This window comes from Felis catus, chromosome C1 (assembly GCF_018350175.1).
Source record: "Felis catus isolate Fca126 chromosome C1, F.catus_Fca126_mat1.0, whole genome shotgun sequence".
In the NCBI taxonomy this organism is placed as follows: Eukaryota; Metazoa; Chordata; class Mammalia; order Carnivora; family Felidae; genus Felis; species Felis catus.
In genome coordinates this window covers 148,893,876-148,917,061 of record NC_058375.1, presented here as the reverse complement: position 1 = coordinate 148,917,061, position 23,186 = coordinate 148,893,876, and the positions used below count along the sequence as shown (strand labels likewise).

The 23,186-nt window shown below is 34.4% G+C and overlaps 1 protein-coding gene across 26 annotated transcripts in view; it reads left to right on the top strand.

Moving 5' to 3' along the window:
• The window catches only part of BAZ2B (bromodomain adjacent to zinc finger domain 2B), a 500,560-nt gene that overhangs the window by 308,472 nt on the left and 168,902 nt on the right, over nt 1-23,186 (top strand). For 21 of the 26 annotated variants that reach the window (XM_023259353.2, XM_023259354.2, XM_023259351.2 and 18 more), the window contains 3 exons: nt 7,744-7,932; nt 12,268-12,435; nt 13,772-13,965. In XM_023259353.2, coding sequence (XP_023115121.1) covers nt 7,744-7,932; nt 12,268-12,435; nt 13,772-13,965 — 551 coding nt within the window. The remainder of the gene's footprint in view (nt 1-7,743; nt 7,933-12,267; nt 12,436-13,771; nt 13,966-23,186) is intronic. The other 5 variants (XM_023259350.2, XM_023259369.2, XM_023259361.2 and 2 more) reach the window with 3 other exon arrangements.

Here is a 23,186-nt window from a genome sequence, read left to right as displayed (position 1 = left end):
GAGTGGCAGCTTTTGTTCCCAAGGTTACCTAGGCTGTTAATGACTTGTTTTCTAATTTTATAACACCACAACTATGTGAAAGGAAAAATAGTAATTTTACATAAAATCCAGGCAGATCACAACTTAAATTGAGTGATGGAATTAGTCTCTCTGGTACACATAGCAACATCTTGGGCCCCAGATATGTTGCACCAAGGAGGGCACATTGGTTACCCTACCCAATGATGCATAATCTCTTCAAATTGAGAGAAAGCATTAAAGAAACCACATTGAGAGATGTTCTACAAAATACTGAACCAGTACTCTTGAATGTGTCAAGGTCCTGAAAGACAAGTCTGAGGAACTGTCACAAATCAGGGAAAATTAAGGAGGTACAGCAACTAAACCTTAAAAGATCTGAATAAATTTTTAATTTTAATTAATTAATCAAGGTTAACTTCCTGGTTTTGAAAATTATTTTTTGTCATGTAAGATATTAACATAGGGGAGGTTGAGACTCTGCTGTTTTTGCAACTGTTGTGAGCCCTAAAATAATCTCAAAATAAATACTTAAAAATTAAGACTTTATTTCCATGCCATGCATCATTTTAAATGTTAAAATATAAGGGTTAACTGGCTAAAAACGTTTTGAGACTGCAGGAATGAAATGAAGTTTATATGGGGAAATGTTTTATCACCATTAACTATAGAATTCTTTCTGTTTGTTCTCTAATCAGAGATCAAGTTTATATAGTTTACACACTTTGAGTTCTAGAGTATTTGAAGATTAATATATTTAAGGATTTTAATATGCGAGCCAATCATTTGAGCATTTCTTGAATTTACAGTGATTTTGATGACGTTCAAGTTGTTTTTACACTTAGTCATTACTAGTGTTAAAATACGCACATAACCTTTATTTCAATGTGCTGCCAGTTTTGATGATTATGCAGAAGTAAGCCTACCTGTATAGCAGAGGCTGATTATGCAATGTTGTAAAATTATGCTTATAATTTTAAGTAAGTGGAGACAAGAGTTTGAAGACATGTTGCAACAAGTTTGGGAAGCATTGAAAGATTAAAGACATTTTTATTTCTAGTGCACAAAAGGCAACATTTGTGGAGTTCTCTCACAGTAAGCAGTCTCCTTGATTTTTAAAAAGATTAAATGCTTTAGCATACTTTTTATGATTATTTTTAAACTATTTTTTTAATATTTATTTATTTTGGAGAGAGACAGACCGAGTGTGAGCGGGGGAAAGGCAGAGAGAGGGAGACACAGAATCTGAAGCAGGTTCCAGACTCTGAGCTGTCAGCACAGAGCCCCACGTGGGACTCGAACTCATGAACCATGAGATCGTAACCTGAGCCAAAGTCAAATGCTCAACCAACTGAACCGCCATGCAGGCACCCCTAATTATTTTGCTTCAATTGGCTATCAGGACTTTTCTAGTAGATAGGAGATTTTATTCAGTGGTAGTTTAGGTTCAAGGCATTAGTACAGTATTTATACTATTTTGTTCTCATGGGGGGAAAACCCTTATTGTGTTCTGGCATGAAATTCACCAACATTAATGAAGACACTTGGAGTTACCATGCCTTGTTAGTTACCATGGCTTGTTAGCAAGACACTGGCATTTGTGTAACTTCTTTAAATTACTTATACATAGATTGGCTAGCAGAATTTAAGAAGCTCTGCTAAAAAATATTGAGCTTATTATAATGGAAGTCAGAACTTAAGTATTACAGATGTATATTAATTTTTATTATTCAAGATGTGCGCATTATTATCTACCACTTAAAATAGAAACTAAAAGTTGCATTCATAATATTGAAACTATGTTTGAATATTAATATCTGTTAAAAAGAATAATTGTAGTCTTCTAAAAGTATGTTCATCTTATGACATGATTTATCAGATTGCAAATGTTTTCTCAGAGCAAAATTTAAGAATTTTAATCATAACAAGTGTTTATTTTGGAGGATCTTCTGACATCAGGTATATTAATGTAGAAAAAAATACTAATCCAAAAATGGAACATTCTAATATCCAAATAACTTTATTTTGTAGTCATGAGGTTAACAGAACCTGTTTGACTCATGTTGTATTTTGCTTCATGTAAGAAAATTATTGTGTTATTTTTATTAATACAGAATATGCTTTGTTTTAAATGTAGTTATGACATTCATTGAGCCACCACCATTCCCTGATAAAAAGTCACTTTATGAACAGGAGCTTGAAAATTCAATACAGCTAAAGGCTAAGGATATTGTTCTGGTGATGGAATCAAGGGTGTAATATAAACAGCACCCCCTGCTGTATAAGAAGATTAAAGCCATAACATAGAGTCCTTAAATCTGCATATAATTTCCCAAAGAGCTTTGAGTAACTTTGTGAATGCTTTTTATAATTGGAGGATAGAAAAAGTGAGATATACAGTTGTTCCTTGAACAACACGGTTTGAACTGTGTGGGTCCCCTTATACAGACATTTTTCCCCCAATAAATACCGTTTAGTACTATAAATGTACTTCTCTTCATTATGATTTTAACATTTGTAATATTAAAAAATTTTTTAAAATATTTATTTATTTTTGAGAGAGACAGAGACAGAATGCGAGTGGGTTAGGGGCAGAGAGGGAGGGAGACACAGAATCCAAAGCAGGCTTCAGGCTCCAAGCTGTCAGCACAGAGCCGGATGCAGGGCTCAAACCCACAGGCCGTGAGATCATGACCTGAGCTGAAGTCGGACATTCAACCAACTGAGCCACCCAGGTGCCCCTTAACATTTGTAATATTTTAATTGTAAGAATATTGTATAGAATATAGGCAACATACAACATATGTGTTAATTTTGACTGTTACGTTGTCAGTAAGGCTTCCAGTTGACAATAGGCTATTAGTAGTTAAGTTTTGGAAGGAGTCAAAAGGTATAGGTGGATTTTCACCTGCAGGGGGTGGGAGGAGGGGTGGCACCCCTTACTTCTATGTTGTGCAAGGATCAACTGTATTTTCAGTCATTCAAATAATTCCTGGTTGTTCTAGCCTTTTAAAAGAAGAAGGAAACAAAGAAAACAACCATTTTAGCTGTCTGTATGCAGGTATTAGGAAGCATTGCCCTTGCAACTGTTAACAGTTTGTTTTATGCAATGTTTTAAAGACAGTAAAAATGATTAAAAGATGGCTTTTTTCTTTATAACTTTACATTCTAGAAATGTAGTATGGTAAAAGATTGCAAATAATCATGAAAGTTAAAAAAAAAAAAACCCAAAACATGTCTGGGAAATTCAGGAATACTTCTTGGGCAATATGTTTTTGAAATAGTTAAGACAGATAAGATTATAAAAGGCAAAAGAAGTAAAAAAAAAAAAAAGTTACGTAGGTGGGGGATGTGAAGTAAAAGAAATAACGTGACCAAAAATACAACATGGGAAACATTTGTTACTTAAGTACCAATTATGTTTCACACATGCCAGGTATTAGGGATACTGAGATAAATGAGATTCAGTTTTTGTTCTCAAGGAGCTAAAATCCTAGTTTACCAATTATTTGCATAGAAGTGATAGTTAAAACAGTGAAAACACATGAATAACTGAGAAAGAAAGAATACAGGGGAAAAAAGATAGCTGGACAAAATCTTTAAGAATGCTTACAATTAGAAAAGAGAATCCAATAAAGCAAACCAGAAATATTATTAAAAGATACAGTTAAGAAGATGATTAAAACCATTCCATGACCTGGAGCTTAAGGGTGAACATGGATTGTGTGTGTATGTGTGTGTGTGTGTGTGTGTGTGTGTGTGTGTGTGTGTGTGTGTTTTAAGTCCCCTCCCCTCCCTCACTCCCCTGAATGTGGGTTTTAATAAGGAAGAGGCACTCAGAAAGGCCAGATTTATACAGAGAGGTTAAAAATGAGACATGCCAAGATTAGACATCATCATCATCCCGATGATTAGGAAAACTTTAGTAACTTTATAGACAAAATGAAAGAGAGGCTTGAGGTTTGGCACGAATAGTAAAGATCGCAAGAAGTGGGGAGGGAACAGACATACAGGTAAGACTTTTATTTCAAGGTTAACTCAGGAGAGATGGCGATGAGATTGAGAAGGAAGAATGGATAGGGTCAGTATGGTAGGAGATTGGGAGAGTCATGCTAAGAAGTAAGGAAATGGTAATGTGGAAACTGTGGGTAGGGTGCAACTTAAGAGTTTAAGATGTTTTGAGGTGATAGAATTTTGAATGATCAAAACCAATATGTGACCTAAATGGAATCAAGGAGGAAGTGGTAATTTAAAAAAAAAAAGTCAGGGTTAAGTGTCCGACTTTGGCTCAGGTCATAATCTCGTGGTTTGTGGGTTTGAGCCCCGCATTGGGCTCTATGCTGACAGATCAGAGTCTGGAGCCTGCTTTGAATTCTATGTCTCCCTCTCTGTCTGCCCCTAATCCCTGTCTCTCTCTCAAAAATAAATAAACATTCAAAAAAAAAAAAAAGTCAGGACCAGGGGTTGGTGAAGTAAGGCAAAAGAAAGCTAGGAAATATACTTGTAAGTTTAAATGATTCATCAGAACTTCCTGTTCTGATTGAGGGTCTTTGAAATAAGTCCCATGGATGTACTTTTCATGAATAGTGAATTAATTTGTTCAACAGATATTTACTGTATACTTTGTATGAAACACCATTTTGGGGTGTTTGGAATCTATTACTAGCTCCTATATATGAAAGTACCAGTTTAAATAATATTGAAATATTAATTAACTTGTTTTAGACAATGTGGTGTAAAAAATAGTTCAATAGTATTTATGTTCAACTATGAGTTTCTTGAGGTCAGGGATTATGTCTCATTCTTCCTTGTATGCCAAATACTAAACATAGCACCTGACACTTCATAGGTATGTTTATGAAATGCCTGAATTACAGAAACTTTTGAATAAAGAACAGAATAATTCTGGAAGATTTTTACATGGAATTAGTATCTGTGTATTTTAAAAGGTGGTACAAAAACAATACTGAAATTACATATAATGTTAAGAGATTTTAATGAGAAAGCTATTTTTTATATCATTGACTTCTAGATTCTTGCTATAAAGGCAAAATACAGTAAAAAATATGAAATGCATTATGAAATCATTTCCCTTCTGTGTACAACTGTATCCATATATGGCAGAGGAAATCTCGAATGTGTATTTTTGATAACGCATGGCATCACTATAATCATTATAATGTGGTCCTAGTGTTTTTTACTAAATACAAAAGTGATAGGCCAATAGGGAATAAACCCTAAAGATTCCATTGTCACCTGGGTGTTTTCTATGCTTTAATTATCTTCACCAAGAGTTTTACAAGAAAGAGTAAAAAAAATAGAGTAAGTTAGCTTCTTTGTAATGTTGCCGGGCATAAATGTAACTCTGTGTACAGGACTGTGCTTTCTTTTTTCCATTTGAATCTATGGTGAGTGAAGCTCATATTTTGTTGAAATTCTAGATTCACTTCCTTCTAGATATCCACTCTTTTTAGAGTTAAAAAAAAAAAGAACATTTTTGTTATCAAATTGTGTATGATTGGTTCTTAATTACTGCTGCAAGAGTGACTTCATTTAAGTATTGTTCATGTTTTCTGTTCACGAGACTCCAAGATTTAGCTCATTTACTTCTTCACAAAAATAAAATTGATCTTTTAACTATGCATCTAGGAATGTTTACTACTAATGCATTAGCTGTTATGAAAGTATTTCGAGCAGTTTCTGACCCTTAATAATTTCAATCTGTTCTGAATTTTTATAATATTTGTGTAGTTTTGAGTTTACCCCACAGATTTTTTTCATATTAAATCTTTGTTACATAAATAGAGTTGACAAATATAATTTAAGAATTATTATTTTATAAAATATAAATGAAAAGTGATTCTAAAATCCTCAAACTGGAATGGTTAGTTTAACTTGCTTATCAAGAAAACTGATGTAGAAGGAAAGGTAACTGATCGTAGTATGTTTATAAATGAAACATTTGATTAAGGGCATCTGATTGATGAAGTTGAAATGATTGGTAAGAACCAGGGATTTTACCTGTGAAAATAAATACTAGTTCTTGATGTTACAGTTCATTTTTTAGAAAAACTAGCTGGGTTTTTGAGAATTTGCAAAAAAAAAAAAAATTTACACAATCTTTCTGGTGACCTGTTGCTACTCTTAGTGATTTTGAATGACCTTTTCTTATAGTATGCCCTATTTTTGTTTTGACTCAACTTTAGTGCTAATGTGGTCTAGAATTCTGATAACACAAAAGTACCAAATTCACAAAATATCTGTTTAGGCTGTGATGAACAGAAACAGAGATTGGCTGACTTAGAAAGGATACCCAAGTCTGTCCTTCCCTTGTCCTCTCCCTTACAGTTTGTTTGTGGGCCTTCTTGCAAAGGCACTTTGAGGATCTTCCCGTGAGATCCAGTTACTGTGTTGTTATAATGGGAAATTCACCCTCAATTGGAACATTTTACCTGATAAGCTGATATAAGATATAGTTGATGCAATTTATTTAAATCTTACTACTTCAGTTAAAAAGTGTTGTGTTATTTCAGTAAATAATACAGAGTTTATATTAATCTCTGAAGGTGGACTCTGACCTTTTTGATGACTTCCTCTTGGTTTTCAGGAATAAAAAAAGCAGAGGAGATATTTCTTTGATAACTAAATGACAACAAAAGTTTATTTATTTTTTTAACTTACATAATTACATTTCTCAAATGTATTATTATGTTAAACCTAAATTGCAGTACACAGTTAGGTATGGTATAAGCAGGAGATAATAAGGAAGACTTACCCTTATTTTGACACAGAGCATAATAATACCTTTTACACAGTAAATTCTTAAAATAGCCTAGAGTGTGGGATTTGATATTCTGTTTTCATAGTATCAGGCCAAGGAAACTTAATTATTTCCTGGAAGTTAAAGGAAGGTTTCCAAGTATTAACAAATTTCTTGCTATGTCTCTTACAAAATATGAAAAATAAGTCATGGTTTTGATTGTGTAACATTTCAAACTGGAATCATGACACTCAGAACTAGATTCTCTTTAGAGTGGAAATTGAACAGTCACACATTTGAATTGAACATGATCTTTCCATCACAAAGTTCAAAATGACTTTTGTATTGATAACCACCCTTAGATGCATTTAGAAATATCTTAGTAGGTTTATTTATTAAATCTTTACATTGTCTTTTACATTGCTTTATTAGGCCAAAATATAATCTGTTTTTGGTATGCACACTCCTCACCTCAGAGGTATTGGACAGAGGCCATAGCTTCACTTCTAGTACATGGAACTGGGAATGCTTTGCCCAGAGTGTATGAGAATCTGAGTAATGGTTGGTGACAAATCCTGGACTGACTTCATTGGTTTTCAACCTTATGTTAATAGAACGTTTTTATTTTCATTCTTACGAGTGTAAAATTTTGCTAAGAATGTAATGCATTAACAGAAAGTTCACTTCAGCAGGTCAAACTATATAATTAGTGAAAATTATGTACCTGAAACATTATTTTTCAAATCTCAAATTCAAAGTAAATAAGGTTATACCACTCATTTTGATATTTAGAGTACGTCAATATTTCTAGAAATATTCTATAGAGTGTGAAGAGCAAAAATACAAAAGAAAAAAGTGTAAAATAGAAATTCAATGGATAAGAAATTTTAATTATGAACGCTGAAATCAGATAAATCTCATCTGTTTTTATAGTACAACTTTAAGTGTGTTTTTTTCCCTCCCAGGACATTTATTCAGAGCAGCTGGGGATCAACCGTTTAACCTGTCCACAGTGTCGAGTGCCTTCCCAATGGTCAGCCACCCAGTCTTTGGTCTACATTCAGCCAGCTCAGGGCATTCAGAATTTGGTGGTTTGGGGACACTTGGTACACCCACAGCCTTAGCCGCACATCCCCAACTAGCATCTTTTCCAGGTAAACATCTGTTACAAACAGTGTTCAAGGAGAGGAGGAAAGCTTGAAAATGTTCAAGCGGTAATTTGGTTATTAAATTGAACAAAAAGAGTAGTCTAATGCCTGATATATTAAAACTCTTATACAAGAATTGGCTCTGTCCTATTTACCATGTGCAAAAAACCCCACACGATTTGTGCTAGGTGGCAGTGCAATTATAGATATTCAAGTGTTTAGAGAAGGGGGCATCTGCCACAAAAGTGAACAATTAGGCCATGTTTTTCTCATGCCTTTTATTGAAATATAACATGCAGGGAGGTGTAAATATCTTAAGTGTAGAGCTTGATGAACTTTTCTCAGCTTTATTTGATTTTTAAAAATTATTTAACAGTGGAAAGTACATTCCAGTTCTTACAATTAATATATCTATACTTTTATTTTGAGTTCTCACTTCCTAAGGAAGATGAACTTAGCTCTTAAATTTCTATATTTTTCCATATTTGATAAGAACAACTATAGATTTGCACCACTTGCATAGCAGCAAGACCAGAATTATCCCAATTCTATAGATGAGAATTCAGGAGCTCCGTAGGACATCAGTTAAAGCTTAAATTGGACAAACATGCTATGATTTGTCTCATTATGTTATTTTGAAAGTCTAAACTTTAATGTGTTTCTGGTGATTGATTTTACTGTAATAAATTTTAGTAAGGGACGCATGGTTCAGTGTTACATAAAATAGCTTAAAAATTAGAGCATAATTCTAGAGACAAATAGACCTGAATTTAAATGTGACTGCTACCTTGAACAAGTAATATGACCACTCTGCCTCAGTTTTCTCATCTGAAAAATGAAGATAAATAATAGTACCTGCCTCTTAGTGTTCTTGTAAAGATTAAGGATAAGCCATATCAGTACTGATTGCAAAGTTTAGCATATATAGTTAGTACATAATTGTAGTTATCATTATTATTTCCTCTTGCCCACTTTAATGGGTAAAAAATTGTCAAGTGCTCCTTTAAAAGGAAACAAATATCTCATTTTAACTATATACAGAATGGAAAGATGTTTAGATGTATATTTCAAGTACTGTTTTTTGAGTCATATTATTCCTTTAATTCAGTTGTTTGGGAGAGAGGAGCTGAAGGGGAGGGATAATGTGACTGCAAAGTTAAAATGAAGTCTTAAACTAAGTTTTAGCATTTGCTTTAAAAATACTGATAGGAATTTATTTTGGCCAGTTTCTAGCATGGTTGCTTAGCAAGATGATCAATTCAGTAGATATTTGCTGAAATCTAGGATTTCTGAACAAAAATCAAAATAGATAGTAGGAATATAGTTACTAATTATCTTAAATTTTTTTTAATCATTTTATCATAGTTATCAGACCCAGATTTATCTGGTATGTAATTTGAGGAAATTCTTAGATGGTAACTTAAATTATCATACCATACATAGCTTTTGAGTATTACTAAGCCACGATATAATTATTATATTATTAAAATCAGATACTATCTGCACTGATAGTTACCAGTGATAATGAATAGTTTATCACAGTGATAAATGATAGTTATCGGTTGTAAAGAGTTACTCATCTGGGTTTAAATACTGTTGATAACTTCCACTGTACAGAAAAAAAGTTAATAACTTCTCTAGCCTACCTGGACGATTCACTCATTCATTTATTGTACAAAGTTCTTTGAGCATCTGTCATGTTCTGTGTGTTGAGGAATACACTCACATTGTATGTGTTGTTTACAGTTTTTAGGAGGTAGGTAAACAATTACAAGCAGTCTTTAATGGTGAAAGTATTGTCTATATAAGCATACTGTTTTTGCCAAATGAACAGAGACTATGCCCAGACCCAGAGGACTCATTTTTCAAGTTGTAGATTTGGTATAATTTAAATTTAAATTCTCTATAATTGCCTTTATTTAAAAGAATAATCATTTAAATGCCAAATTTCTGAAATCACCTTAAAAAATAAGACACACAAGGAAGAAATTACTAGAAATTTTAAATAAGGAATAATTTATTTCAGATGATTGAATCAATGATGCAAAATAATTTCATGGATATTAGTGTGATATTATTTCTTTTTTATATTGAAATAGCATTTCACAGTAATCTCTTTTAAAATATTTATAATTTTTGATAATTATATTTTTGTATCATCATGAATTCTGTGAAGCATCTGGCTGTATCAAGTACAAAAGATTTTACAAGTCTGCTATATTTTCTAGGTTCAGTATCATCTAAAATATTAAACTCTTGCAGTTGAATATGATTAATATTGCCAATATGCTGTTACCTAATTTAAATACATTTGGAAACTCATCATGTGCTGGGTTATGTACTCCCTATTTTGTATATTTTATCTTATCAACAAGCTAGTTTGTGAGTGACTAAATTTGCTTTCTATTTTCTTAAATTTGGAAGATAAATAAGCTTGTCGCTTAACAAAAATTATATTATTTCTTATGAAATATTAGACATTTGAAAAGTTTAGTCAGAAGCTTTACCATCTTCATATTTTTATTTGATTTATTGTATTTACTTGTTTGTTTGTTTTTTTGTTTGTTTGTTTGTTTTACCTGTAGTGTCAGTTTAAATATACCATATTCATTTTCCAATTTTTTTTTCTATTCCCCATTGTGTACATATTTTATAGTAATGCTCTAAAGTACAGTGTTATGGTTATGTTTTTTTCTGGGGTTATATCTAAAGTATTTGAATCTTATACTTTGATTACCTTACTGATTTGTTGGTTATTTATAAAGTCTATACATTCAGCTGGAATGCTTTAATTATAGACTCTATATTAAATAATATAAATACCTTTAGGAAACCTCAGTCCCTTTTTATTATCTATCTGGTACCTAGGTTTCAAACCTATAAATAATAATAGATTGCAACTGTGCTGATACAAGCTCCAAATACACAGTTTTTCTTCCCACCTACATACACTTCTTTCATCTAAACAATGGATAAATGATTAATGCCTTTGTATAGTTATTCTTGGTTCAGTTTCTGTCATTCAGGCACTGCTAAATATGCATTGGTGTCATTTCACTAGCAGCGCCTTCCTGCAGTGCGGAAGAATAGTTTTTGCAGTTTTCTGCTTATGCTGTCTCTTAGACCTTTTAGAATAGCAGCTACCATGAACATTTCACTTGGCAAAATCTGATGATGACAGTGAACATTGCATTACATTCTATTTTTAATGAAGAGATATTCCTGCAAAAGATTTAAAGATCACACAATACCCTGACGAATATTGAATGTTTCTTATACTATATTATTGGGGTTTTTTTTCTATAATTTCCTTCTGGTAGTTACAATCAAAGAAAAATATAGCATATCTCTTTGATGATTAGCCTCAAAGATAATAAATGATTTGTTACTCTAGCAGGTTAGCCAAGTGGAAAGATTATTTCTGAGATTTTAAATGGGGTAATACAAGACTTTCTTTTGGATTATTTTCAAATCTCTTCTTAATCTTCACCCTTTTTGGAAAATATATTCTATAAAATTTGGCTTCTCTCCTTTTCTAAAAGTTTAAGAGCCACTGTTTGAACATTTAAATTGCATTTGATGGTTTTCTACCATTGAGTCATTTTACATTATTAAAACAATCATCGTTATCTGTAATTATGAGAGAAAATATAAACAAAATCCAAGTTTTCTTCATTAAATTTATGGAGAGGAATTTTATAAGCCTTTCATATTTTAATATGACTTGTTTTAGAAATCTTTGAATGCTTTTCATTTCTTAGAAAAAAACCCACGCTGATTTTGATATCTTTATGTTTTTGTTTGAGTATAGAATATTTTCTTTCATAAATGCATTTGAGGTATACCGGTTTACAGTAGCAGTCTTTGTATTATTATTTATGATTTATCAGACCCAGATTTATTAGTATGTAACTTGAAGAAATTCTTAACATAGGTTGTAGATGGTAACTTAAATTCTAAGGTTTTAAAATAGATTAGTGTATTCTTTAATATTGTTTCTTTGCTAATTTTGAAAATTATGGTTTAAGTTATCAAAGAGTCAAATAGTTCTTTAATATTCCAAGTTTTCCATTTTATTTTTAAAACCATAGACTGCCTTTATTCTTCATAAACTTGAACTCAAGGAGCTGCTAAGTAAAGATCCTTGGATATTTATTATCTTAATGAGAGGAATGATGAGTGTACAATATCTAATCAACTATCTTATAGTTAGATGATCAGAACTATGTGTGATTCAGCAATTTTGTTCCAAGATGAAACTTGAAAATTACAAGAATTGTTACATCAACTAGAAAGTTAATTCACGTACTTTTGTTTGTTTGTTTGGTGTTTGGTTTTGAGGTGCAGAATGGTGGCGAACAACAGATGTTCATACTCGTACAGGGGCGACCTTCTTTCCACCATTGCTGGGAATTCCACCGCTGTTTGCTCCTCCAGCCCAGAACCATGATTCTTCTTCCTTCCATTCAAGGACTTCAGGAAAAAGTAATAGAAATGGTCCTGAAAAAGGTATTTATATTAACTTAAGTGAGGTCCTACAAGTGCTCCATTTCAGTACCTATTTTCAGTAGAGTTTAGATTTAATGACATTTATATAACATTGTACTAGACACCTTTTTCATACTGTCTTGCTTAATCTTACAATGATGACTTAGATTGGAAGTATTCTCATTTCTCATCCAAGTTTAAATAAATGATTCAAGGACCACTTACATGTAAATGTGGCATGGGCAGGACTTGAACCCAGGCCTTCTAACTCCCAGCTCCACTGCTTTTTCCTCTGTATCTCATTACCTCTTTTGTGTAACCCAAAATAAGATATTACTTCTTCTGTAATTCAGCATTAAATTCATCAAAATTAATATCCAAGTCCTCCTTTTTTCTTTTAACTGATTTTTAATATTGCTGTAGTTGATAACTGTTGCTAGAAGAGCATCTACAAATTATAATAGCATTTTAGATGGTTTATTATTATCTTTTTTTACTTGAGTAAGAGTTGTCAGTGGGTTTGCTCTGAAAGGGGAAATATTTGCATTTAATTATATTTATTTTTTTCTTTGTTTTTAATTTTATTTTTAATTTTTTTTAATTTACATCCAAATTAGTTAGCATATAGTGCAACAATGATTTCAGGAGTAGATTCCTTAGTGCCCCTTACCCATTTAGCCCATCTCCCCCTCCCACAACCCCTCCTGTAACCCTCAGTTTGTTCTCCATATTTATGAGTCTCTTCTGTTTTGTCTCCCTCCCTGTTTTTACATTATTTTTGTTTCCCTTCCCTTATGTTCATCTGTTTTGTCTCTTAACGTCCTCATATAAGTGAAGTCATAGGATTTTTGTCTTTCTCTGGCTAATTTCATTTAGCATAATCCCCTCTAGTTCCATCCACGTAGTTGCAAATGGCAAGACTTCATTCTTAATTATATTTCTAAACGTTATTTTAATTGAAGTGAAATTCAGATAAATATAAAGTTACCATTTTAAAATGAATAATTCAGTGAAACTTAATGTATTCACAGTACTGAACAACCACTACCTCTATCTAGTTTCAAAACATTTTCATCACTCCAAAAGGAAACTCCATACCCCTTAAGCAGTTTCTCCTCATCCTTCCCTCCCCCAGACCCTGGCAACCACTAACTTGTGCTCTGTTTCTATGGATTTACCCAATGTGAATATTTCATACAGTTGGAATCATCCAATATGTGACTTTTTGTGTCTGATTTCTTTCACTTAGCATAATGTTTTAGAGAGTCCTTCATATTGTAGCATATATCATTACTTCATTCCTTCTTATGACTGATTAATATTCTTTTGTATAAACATGTTTATTTTTATTTTCAAGGTGTAAATGGGTCAATAAATGGAAACACTACATCATCTGTATCTGGTATCAACACACCTGTACTATCCACTACTGCTTCAAGTTCTGTGGGACAAAGTAAAAGTATAAGCTCAGGTGGAGGAAATCGAAAATGTAATCAGGAACAAAACAAAAACCAGCCTTTGGATGCTAGAGCTGACAAAATAAAAGATAAGGTAAGTTACTCTTCCTTCTAGGACAAATATACAACAGATCATTCTAAAGGTCAAACCACCTGACTCCGTGGAATCATTTCTTATGAATTACCAACTCTTATTTTTACACGTTTATTTTTATGGTGTGATGCTAATATTATGTCTCTTAAAAATTCAAACTCTCAGCACCAGTATAAATAATACAAATAGCAATAATAGCTAAGATTTATGGAGAACTTACTACATACCAGCTCTACTCTAATCATTTTGCATATCACACCTATTTTAATCCTGTCTATATCTCTAATGAGCTAGGTATTGCAATTACACATGGGGAAACAGAGCCTCAAAATAGTTGGCTGGTAAGTGGCCAGGATTTGAAGTCAAGCAGGTTGACCCCAGAGCCTATGTTTTTAGGAAAACAAAAATAAGAAAACATTATGGGAAGTTTCAAATATATAGAATAGACAGAATAGCATAATAATCTTGTGCACCTATTATTCAGTTTCAGCAGTCATCCCCTCATGGCCAATTTTATTTCATTTTATCCCCAACTATGCAGGTTATCAATTTATGCCTTTCAGCTCTATAAATTCACCCTCTTCTCCTTTGCCAATTGTCACAGTGTTAGACTTTGTCAGCAGAGGATCTTGGAGAATCCCTGGAAGAGGAAAGGGCTTCTGTTTCTGTTTCTGGTGTTTTCTTCTTGCTCTTATGCCGTGGTTGCCAGTGGGTAGCTTTGTCACCAGCTGGCTGCTTCTCCATGGGCTCTGTTCAGGAGAACTAGTAGCACACCCATTCTAGTGGGTTTCATGGGCATCCCAGCAGGGACCTTATTAGTAAGTTTTACCCAAACAGCAGTGGGTGGCTTTCTAGCTAATTTTACTGGCACCGTAGCTCGGAGGTTTCCAGCAACTTTTCCTGGCACTCCAGCTGGCATGTTTTCTATTTGCCAGCCTGACCTGTGATACCTCAGTTAGCTTTTCTGCCAGACAGTGGGCAACAGCCACCTCCTCTCCAACAAAGTCTGAAGTTCAGCCTTGGGTGAATGAGGTTGGAAGAGAGAGACTGTCTTCCAAGTTTACCTTTATTTTAGTACTGTACCTGTGCCCTACAGTAAGTGGCTACTCCATACATCTGCTATTTCAATATTCTTTTTTTTCCCCTGTTAGGGCTGCATTATTTAATGTTCGGATAAGTCAAATAAGCCAGTGCAATAGGGCATGAATATTAAAAAAGGGGTATAGTGATGGAGAGGAAGACAGGTTTATCATTATTTGCAGATGACAGTATCTATTATTATTGCTTTGCTATTTGACAGTTGCAATGCCTCTTTAATATAGTTTTGTGATTTAGGTCAATTTTTAAGGAGGTCTTCAGGCATTTGTTAAGAGGCACAGACATAGGGAGGTGAATATAGGCAACATTTAAACTTGGGCAGCTCTGAAAGTTATTTTTATGTGCTCACTGCAATAATCCTAACTGGGGGGAATTTTAGCCAGTGACTTACAGAGGCCATATTTATTTAAAGGGTGGGCTCCTAGGATACCAGGCAGTGATGTGGGTGGAAGAGGCCTTTCTCTACCTGCCTGTCCATGAGTTTCTTCCACCTCTAGAGCCTTTCAACAAGCTGGGACCCTAGTATTATATGCAAGGCAGTCAGCTGTAATTAACTGCACAACATTGGGCCCTCACAAGGCTGCCTTGCCAAATAACAGCAAACCACATTGTGGTAAACTCTCTCCTCTCGCCAACTCTGGTTATGTGGGACTAGAGCCCTTCCAACAGTGGCCTGCCCACAGCCAGAAATGCATCAGCAGGCTGCACAACGAAGTGCCCTCAACAGGGGAGCCCTGGCCTGGGAAGAGAGTGATGTGCTGGCTCCCTGTGGTTTCTGTATCCTTGCTCTCCCTACACCCAGCCATGTAAGTCCCATTTTCTTTCTTTCTTTTTCTTTTTCTTTTTCTTTTTCTTTTTCTTTTTCTTTTTCTTTTTCTTTTTCTTTTTCTTTTTCTCTTTCTTTCTTTCTTTCTTTTTTTTTCTTTCTTTCTTTCTTTTTTCTTTTCTTTTCTTTTCTTTTCTTTTTTTTCTTTCTTTTAAATATTTATTTAATTTATTTTTTAAATTTATATCCAAGTTAGTTAGCATATAGTGCAACAATGATTTCAGGAATAGATTCCTTAATTCCCCTTAACCATTTAGCCCATCCCCCCTCCCACAACCCCTCTAGTAACCCTCTGTTTGTTCTCCATATTTAAGAGTCTCATGGGGCGCCTGGGTGGCGCAGTCGGTTAAGCGTCCGACTTCAGCCAGGTCATGATCTCGCGGTCCGTGAGTTCGAGCCCCGCGTCAGGCTCTGGGCTGATGGCTCAGAGCCTGGAGCCTGTTTCCGATTCTGTGTCTCCCTCTCTCTGCCCCTCCCCCGTTCATGCTCTGTCTCTCTCTGTCCCAAAAAAAATAAATAAACATTGAAAAAAAAATTTTTTTTAAAGAGTCTCATGTTTTTGTCCCCCTCCCTGTTTTTATATTATTTTTGCTTCCCTTCCCTTATGTTCATCTGTTTTGTCTCTTAAAGTCCTCATATGAGTGAAGTCATATGATTTTTGTCTTTCTCTGACTAATTTCACTTAGCATAATCCCCTCCAGTTCCATCCACGTAGTTGCAAATGGCAAGATTTCATTCTTTTTGATTGCTGAGTCATACTCCATTGTATGTGTGTGTGTGTGTGTGTGTGTATATATATATATATATATATATATATATATATATATATATATATACCACATCTTTATCCATTCATCCATCGATGGACATTTGGGCTCTTTCCATACTTTGGCTATTGTTGATAGTGCTGCTGTAAACATGGGGGTGCATGTGTCCCTTTGAAACAGCACACCTGTATCCCGTGGATAAATGCCTAGTAGTGCAATTGCTGGGTTGTAGGGCAGTTCTATTTTTAGTTTTTTGAGGAACCTCCATACTGTTTTCCAGAGTGGCTGCACCAGCTTGCATTCCCACCAACAATGCAAAAGAGATCCTCTTTCTCTGCATCCTCACCAACATCTGTTGTTGCCTGAATTGTCAATGTTAGCCATTCTGACAGGTGTGAGGTGGTATCTCATTGTGGTTTTGATTTGTATTTCCCTGATGATGAGTGATGTGGAGCATTTTTTCATGTGTCGGTTGGCCATCTGGATGTCTTCTTTGGAGAAGTGTCTATTCATTTCTTTTGCCCATTTCTTCACTGGATTATTTGTTTTGTGGGTGTTGAGTTTGAGAAGTTCTTTATAGGTTTTGGATACTAACCCTTTATCTGACAGGTTGTTTGCAAATATCTTCTCCCATTCTGTCGGTTGCCTTTTAGTTTTGCTGATTGTTTCCTTTTGTTTTTGTTTTGTTTTTAAATATAATTTATTGTCAAGTTAGCTAACATACAGTGTATACAGTGTGCTCTTGGCTTCGGGAGTAGATTCCCATGATTCATCGCTTACATACAACACCCAGTGCTCATCCCAACAAGTGTCATCCTCAATGCCCGTCACCCATTTTCCCCTCTCTTCCATTGTCCCCTCCCCATCAACCCCCAGTTTGTTCTCTGTATTTAAGAGTCTCTTATGGTTTGCCTTTGTCTCTATTTGAAACTATTTTTTCCCCTTCTCTTTTCCATGGGCTTCTGTTAAGTTTCTCAAATTCTGCATGAGTGAAAACACTGCTATTTTGTATTCTTTAGAGGTCTGTTTCTCTTAGCAGTTCATATTCTGTTACTAGTTAATAATTCTTTTTTTTAAGTTTATTTATTTTGAGAGAGAGAGTGAGAGCACATATGTGAGCATGAGTGGGGAAGAGGCAGAGAGAGTGGGTAAGAGAGAATTTCCAAGCAGACTCCTCACTGCTAGTGCAAAGTGTGCTGAGGGGCTCAATCCCACAAACAGTGAGACCATGATCAGAGCTGAAATCAAGAGTTGGATGCTCAGTCCTGTAACTGAGCCACCTAGGCATCCCACTAGTTAATAATTCTATATAATAAAATTCCCCTGTTCAAATTGCTGATGTGTTTTCTGCCTTCTGACTAGACTTTATCTGCCATAGAAGTGATGTTATTAGGAGTAGGGTGGATATGCAGATTGCATATGGTAAATTTACTCCAATATTCTGGTTACTCAAAGCCTTTAGATTTCTTCTTCCATATCATACCAGGGAAGCTGTGACATTTCCACGTTATTAAAGGTAGGCAACCACTGAGTCCAGGTTTCATGCATCCAAGCAAGTAAGCTGAGATAACTCGAGCTATACAAACTAACACATTATATCTGGAAGTTCTAGTAAGTGCACCCATATTAGTGAATTTGGTCTACTCTCATTTGTATTTCCTCTTCAGTGAGGGGTCTTGGTTTATTTTGAATTAAAGTCTTAGCATCAACTGCAAACATTTTGGAAACAAAGATAATAACTAGAGTGGTGTCATGTCTAAATTTTATAAAAACCACGTTCAAGGCCTGGTTTCTGGGGGAACAGAATCAACAGTTTGTGATTGTGCACACATCACTTTCTTCACCCATTTAGCTGTAATATCAAGGGGACTAGGGAGTTCTGACACCACAGCAAAATATAGGTGATATTGGTCCAACCTTAAATCTTCAGATTTCAACATGCCTCCCAGGTTCCAACTTTAATCTTAAAGAACTATTTTATAAAATTTTCTTTTGTCCTTTTTCAATACAGCGTCAAGCCCCGTATGTTTTCCAGGATCAATTGAACAAATAAAGATTTCTTTCCTTTTGCCCAGAATATTTCACAGAAATATTTCCTCTAGATCTTTTAGTTTCCTTTTCAACAGAAGATAAATGTTTTCCAGAATACAGTAAAACATATGAAGGTCTGGAGAAGGTCATATGGTAAAGCCAAAAGTCTAATGGTACTCACCACAAAACTCAACAGAACTGTACTTAGGCCCCAAACAAACACTTTCTTTCCTCTTTAAGCCACCCCACTGAGCAATTGTGATAAAAGACTCTTGTTTGTTTCCTTCCAGGGAGATAGGTTTCAGGGTCATATTCTCTACCTGTTGCTCTTTAACTGCTCTTCAATCTTCATCTTATGATTTGTTTCATGGGCATTCTCATTAGTATGAGCTCCAAGGAGCTATGTCCACACTGCTGCCCCATCTCTGCATGCACTCCTTACTCCCATAGTGTTTTTTTTAACATATAAAACTAGTATTTTTAACTGAAAAATATGTAATAAAGCTGTTTTCACCTTTTTGGAGAAATGTTCTTTTTTAAATTCAAGTATCATTAACATACAGTGTTATATTAGTTTCAGATGTACAATGTAATGATTCAGCAGTTCTATACATTACTTAGTGCTCATCAGGATAAAGATACCCTTAATCCCCTTTATCTATTTCACCCAGCCCCCACCCACCTGCTTTCTGGCAACCACCAATTTGTTCTCTGTATTTAGGCGCCGATTTTTAAATTTCTCTCTTCTTTTCTTTGTTCATTTGTTTTGTTTCTTAAATTCCATATATGACTGAAATCATATGATATTTGTCTTTTTCTGACTGATTTCACTTAGCATGATACTCTCTAGCTCTATCCATGTTGTGGCAAGTAGCAAAATCTCATTCTTTTTTATGGCTGAATAATATCTACTGTAATATATACATCACATCTTCTTATCCATTCATATATTGATGAACGCTTGAGTTGCTTCCGTATCTTGGCTATTGTAAATAATGCTGAATAAACATAGGGGTGCATATACCTTGTTGAATTAGCACTTTCATTTTCTTTGGATAATACCCAGTAGTGCACTTACTGAATCATATAGTAATTGTATTTTAACTTTTTGATGAATCTCCATGCTGTTTTCCAGAGTGGCTGTACCAATTTATATTCCCACCAATAATGCATGAGGTTTTTTTCTATATGGCCTTGCCAGCACATCTTATTTCTTTTATTTTTGATTTTAGCCATTTTGACTAGTGTAAAGTGATAATTTGTTGTGGATTTGATTTGCATTTCTCTGATGAGTGATGGGTGATGTTGAGTACCTTTTCATCCATCTGTTGGCCGTCTGTATGTCTTCTTTGGAGAAATGTCTATTCAGGTCCCCTACCCATTTTTAAATCAAATTATTTGGGGTTTTTTTTAGCATTGAGTTGTATTAAGTTTTTTATATATTTTGGCTATGAACCCCTTATCAGATGTACCATGAGTAACTATCTTCTCCCATTCAGCAGGTTGCCTTTTTTGTTTTGTTGATGGTTTCTTTCACTGTTGCAAAATCTTTTTACTTGATAAAGTGCTAGTAGTTTAATTTTGCTTTTGTTTCCCTTACCTGAGGAGACACAGATAGAAAAATGTTTCTATGGCTGATGTCTAAGAAACTACTGCCTGTGTTTTCTTCTAGAAGTTTTATGGTTTCATGTCTCATATTTAGATCTTTATCTTGAGTTTATTTTTGTGCATAGTACAAGAAAGTGGTCTTGTTTTATTCTTTTGCTTGTAAGTGTCCTATTTTCCCAGCACCATTTGTTGAAGAGATTATCTCTAACCCATTGTATTTTCTTGCCTCCTTTGTTGTAGATCAATTGACCATAAAAGTATGTTTATTTCAGGCTTTTTATTCTATTCTGTTGTGCTATGTGTCTATTTTTTGCCTGTAGCACTCCGGTTCTGTTTAGTTTTTTGTTGGTGTATTGTTGTTTTGTTTTGTTTCATTTTGTTTTTTAGAGAGAGCGAGAGCATTAGCAAGGAGGGGCAGAGGAAGAGGGAGAGAGAGAATGTTAAGCAGGCTTCATGCCCAGCAGGGAGCCCAATATAAGGCCTCACAGCCATGAGATCATGACCTGAGCCAAAATCAAGTCAGATACTTAATTGATGGAGTCATCTGGGTGCCCCAGTACCACACTGTTTTGTTTACTACAGCCTTGTAGTATATCTTGAAATCTGGGATTGTGATACTCCAGCTTTGTTCTTCTTTTTTTTTAAAAATTTTTTTCAACGTTTTTTATTTATTTTTGGGACAGAGAGAGACAGAGCATGAACGGGGGAGGGGCAGAGAGAGAGGGAGACACAGAATCGGAAACAGGCTCCAGGCTCCGAGCCATCAGCCCAGAGCCTGACGCGGGGCTCGAACTCACGGACCGCGAGATCGTGACCTGGCTGAAGTCGGACGCTTAACCGACTGCGCCACCCAGGCGCCTCTGGCTTTGTTCTTCTTTTTCAAGATTAGTTTGGCTATTCAGAATCTCCTGTGGTTCCATACAAATTTAGTAGTATTTCTTCTAATTCTGTGAAAAATGTTGATATTTCGATAGAGATTGCATTAAATCTGTAGACAGCTTTAGGTAATATGGACATTTTAATAATATCGGTTCTTCCAGTCCATGAGCATGGAATATATTTGTATTTGTTTGTGTCCTTTTCAGTTTCTTTCATCAATGTTTTGTAGTTTCCATATACAGGTCTTTCACCTCCTTGGTTTATTTTTAGGTATTTTATTATTTGGGTGCAATTGTAAGTGGAATTGTTTTCTTAATTTTTCTTCCTGCTACTTCATTATTAGTGTATAGAAACGCAACAGATTTCTGTAGATTAATTTTGTATCTTGCAACTTTACTGAGTTCATTAATCTGTTCTAGTAGTTTGTTGGTAGAGTCTTTAGGATTTTCTATATATAGTATCATGTCAACTGCAAATAAGGAAGAAGTTTTACCAATTTGGATGCCTTTTATGTATTTTTCCCCCCTTCGGTAATTGCTGTGGCCAGGACTTCTAGTACTATGTACCAGGACTTCCATTATAAAAGTGGTAAGGATGGACATCCTTGTCTTGGTCCTAATCTTAGAGGAAAAGCCCTCCGTTTTTCATGATTAAATATGATGTTAGCTGTGGGGTTTTCATATATGGCCTTTATTATGTTGGGATATGTTCCCTGTAAACTTACTTTGTTGATAGTTTATCATGAATGAATGTTGTACTTTGTCAAATACTATTATGGATCTACTGAGATGATCAAATGTTTTCTATCTTTTCTCTTATTAATATGATGTATCACATTGATTTGTGAATATTGAACCACCCTTGCATTTCTGGAGTAAATCCCACTTGATTGTGGTGAGTGACTTTTTTTGGATTCAGTTTGCTAGTATTTTGTTGAGGATTTTTGTAATGTTCATCGGAGATATTGGCCTGTAGCTTTCTTTCTTTTTTTTTTTTTTCTTTTTGTAATATCTTTATCTGGTTTTGATATCAGGATAATGTTGGTCTCATAGAATGAACTTGGAGGCTTTCCTTCCTCTTCTATTTATTGGAAGAGTTTGCAAAAAGTAAGTATCTCTTCTTTAAGAGTTTGGTAGAATTCACCTGTGAAGCCATCTGGCGTTTGTTGGGAGCTTTTGATTATTGATTCAGTTTCATGACTAGTAATTGATCTCTTCAAATTTTCTATTTATTCTTGATTTAGTTTTGTAAGATTATATGTTTCTGGGAATTTATCCATTTCTTCTGGGTTGTCCAGTTTGTCGGCATGTAATTTTTCAGAGTATTCTTTTATAATCCATTGTATTTCTGTGATACCAGTTATTATTTCTCATCTTTCATTTCTGATTTTATTTATTTGAGTCCTGTATTAATTTCTTGATGAGTCTGGCTTAAAGGTTTATCAATTTTTTTTATCTTTTCAAAGAACCAGCTCCTGGTTCTTTTAGTCTCTTTCATTTATTTCTGCTCCAATCTCTCTCATTTATTTCTGCTCCAATCTTTATTATTTTTGTTCTTTTACTGGCTTTGAGCTTTGTTCTTTTTCTGTTTACTTTTGGTTGCAAGTTTAGATTGTTTATTTGAGATTTTCTTGTTCCTTTAGGTATACCTGTATTGCTATAAACTTCCTTCTTGAACAGCTTTTGCTGCATCCCAAAGATTTGAGACTGTTGTATTTTCATTTGCCTCCATATATTTTTTGATTTCCCCTCTGATTTCTTAGTTGATCTATTCATTGTTTTGTAGTGTGTTATCTAGACTTCATGTAGTTGTGTGCTTTCCAATTTTTTGGAATTTTGTGTTTGGTTTCTAGTTTCATACGTTGTGGTTGGAAAAGGTGCATGATATGATTTTAGTCTTTTGGAATTTATAGAGGCTTCTTTTGTGGGCTAACATGATCTATCCTGGAGAATGTTCCACATGTACTTAAAAGAATGTGTTTTCTGCTGTTTGGGGATGGAATGTACCTCTTA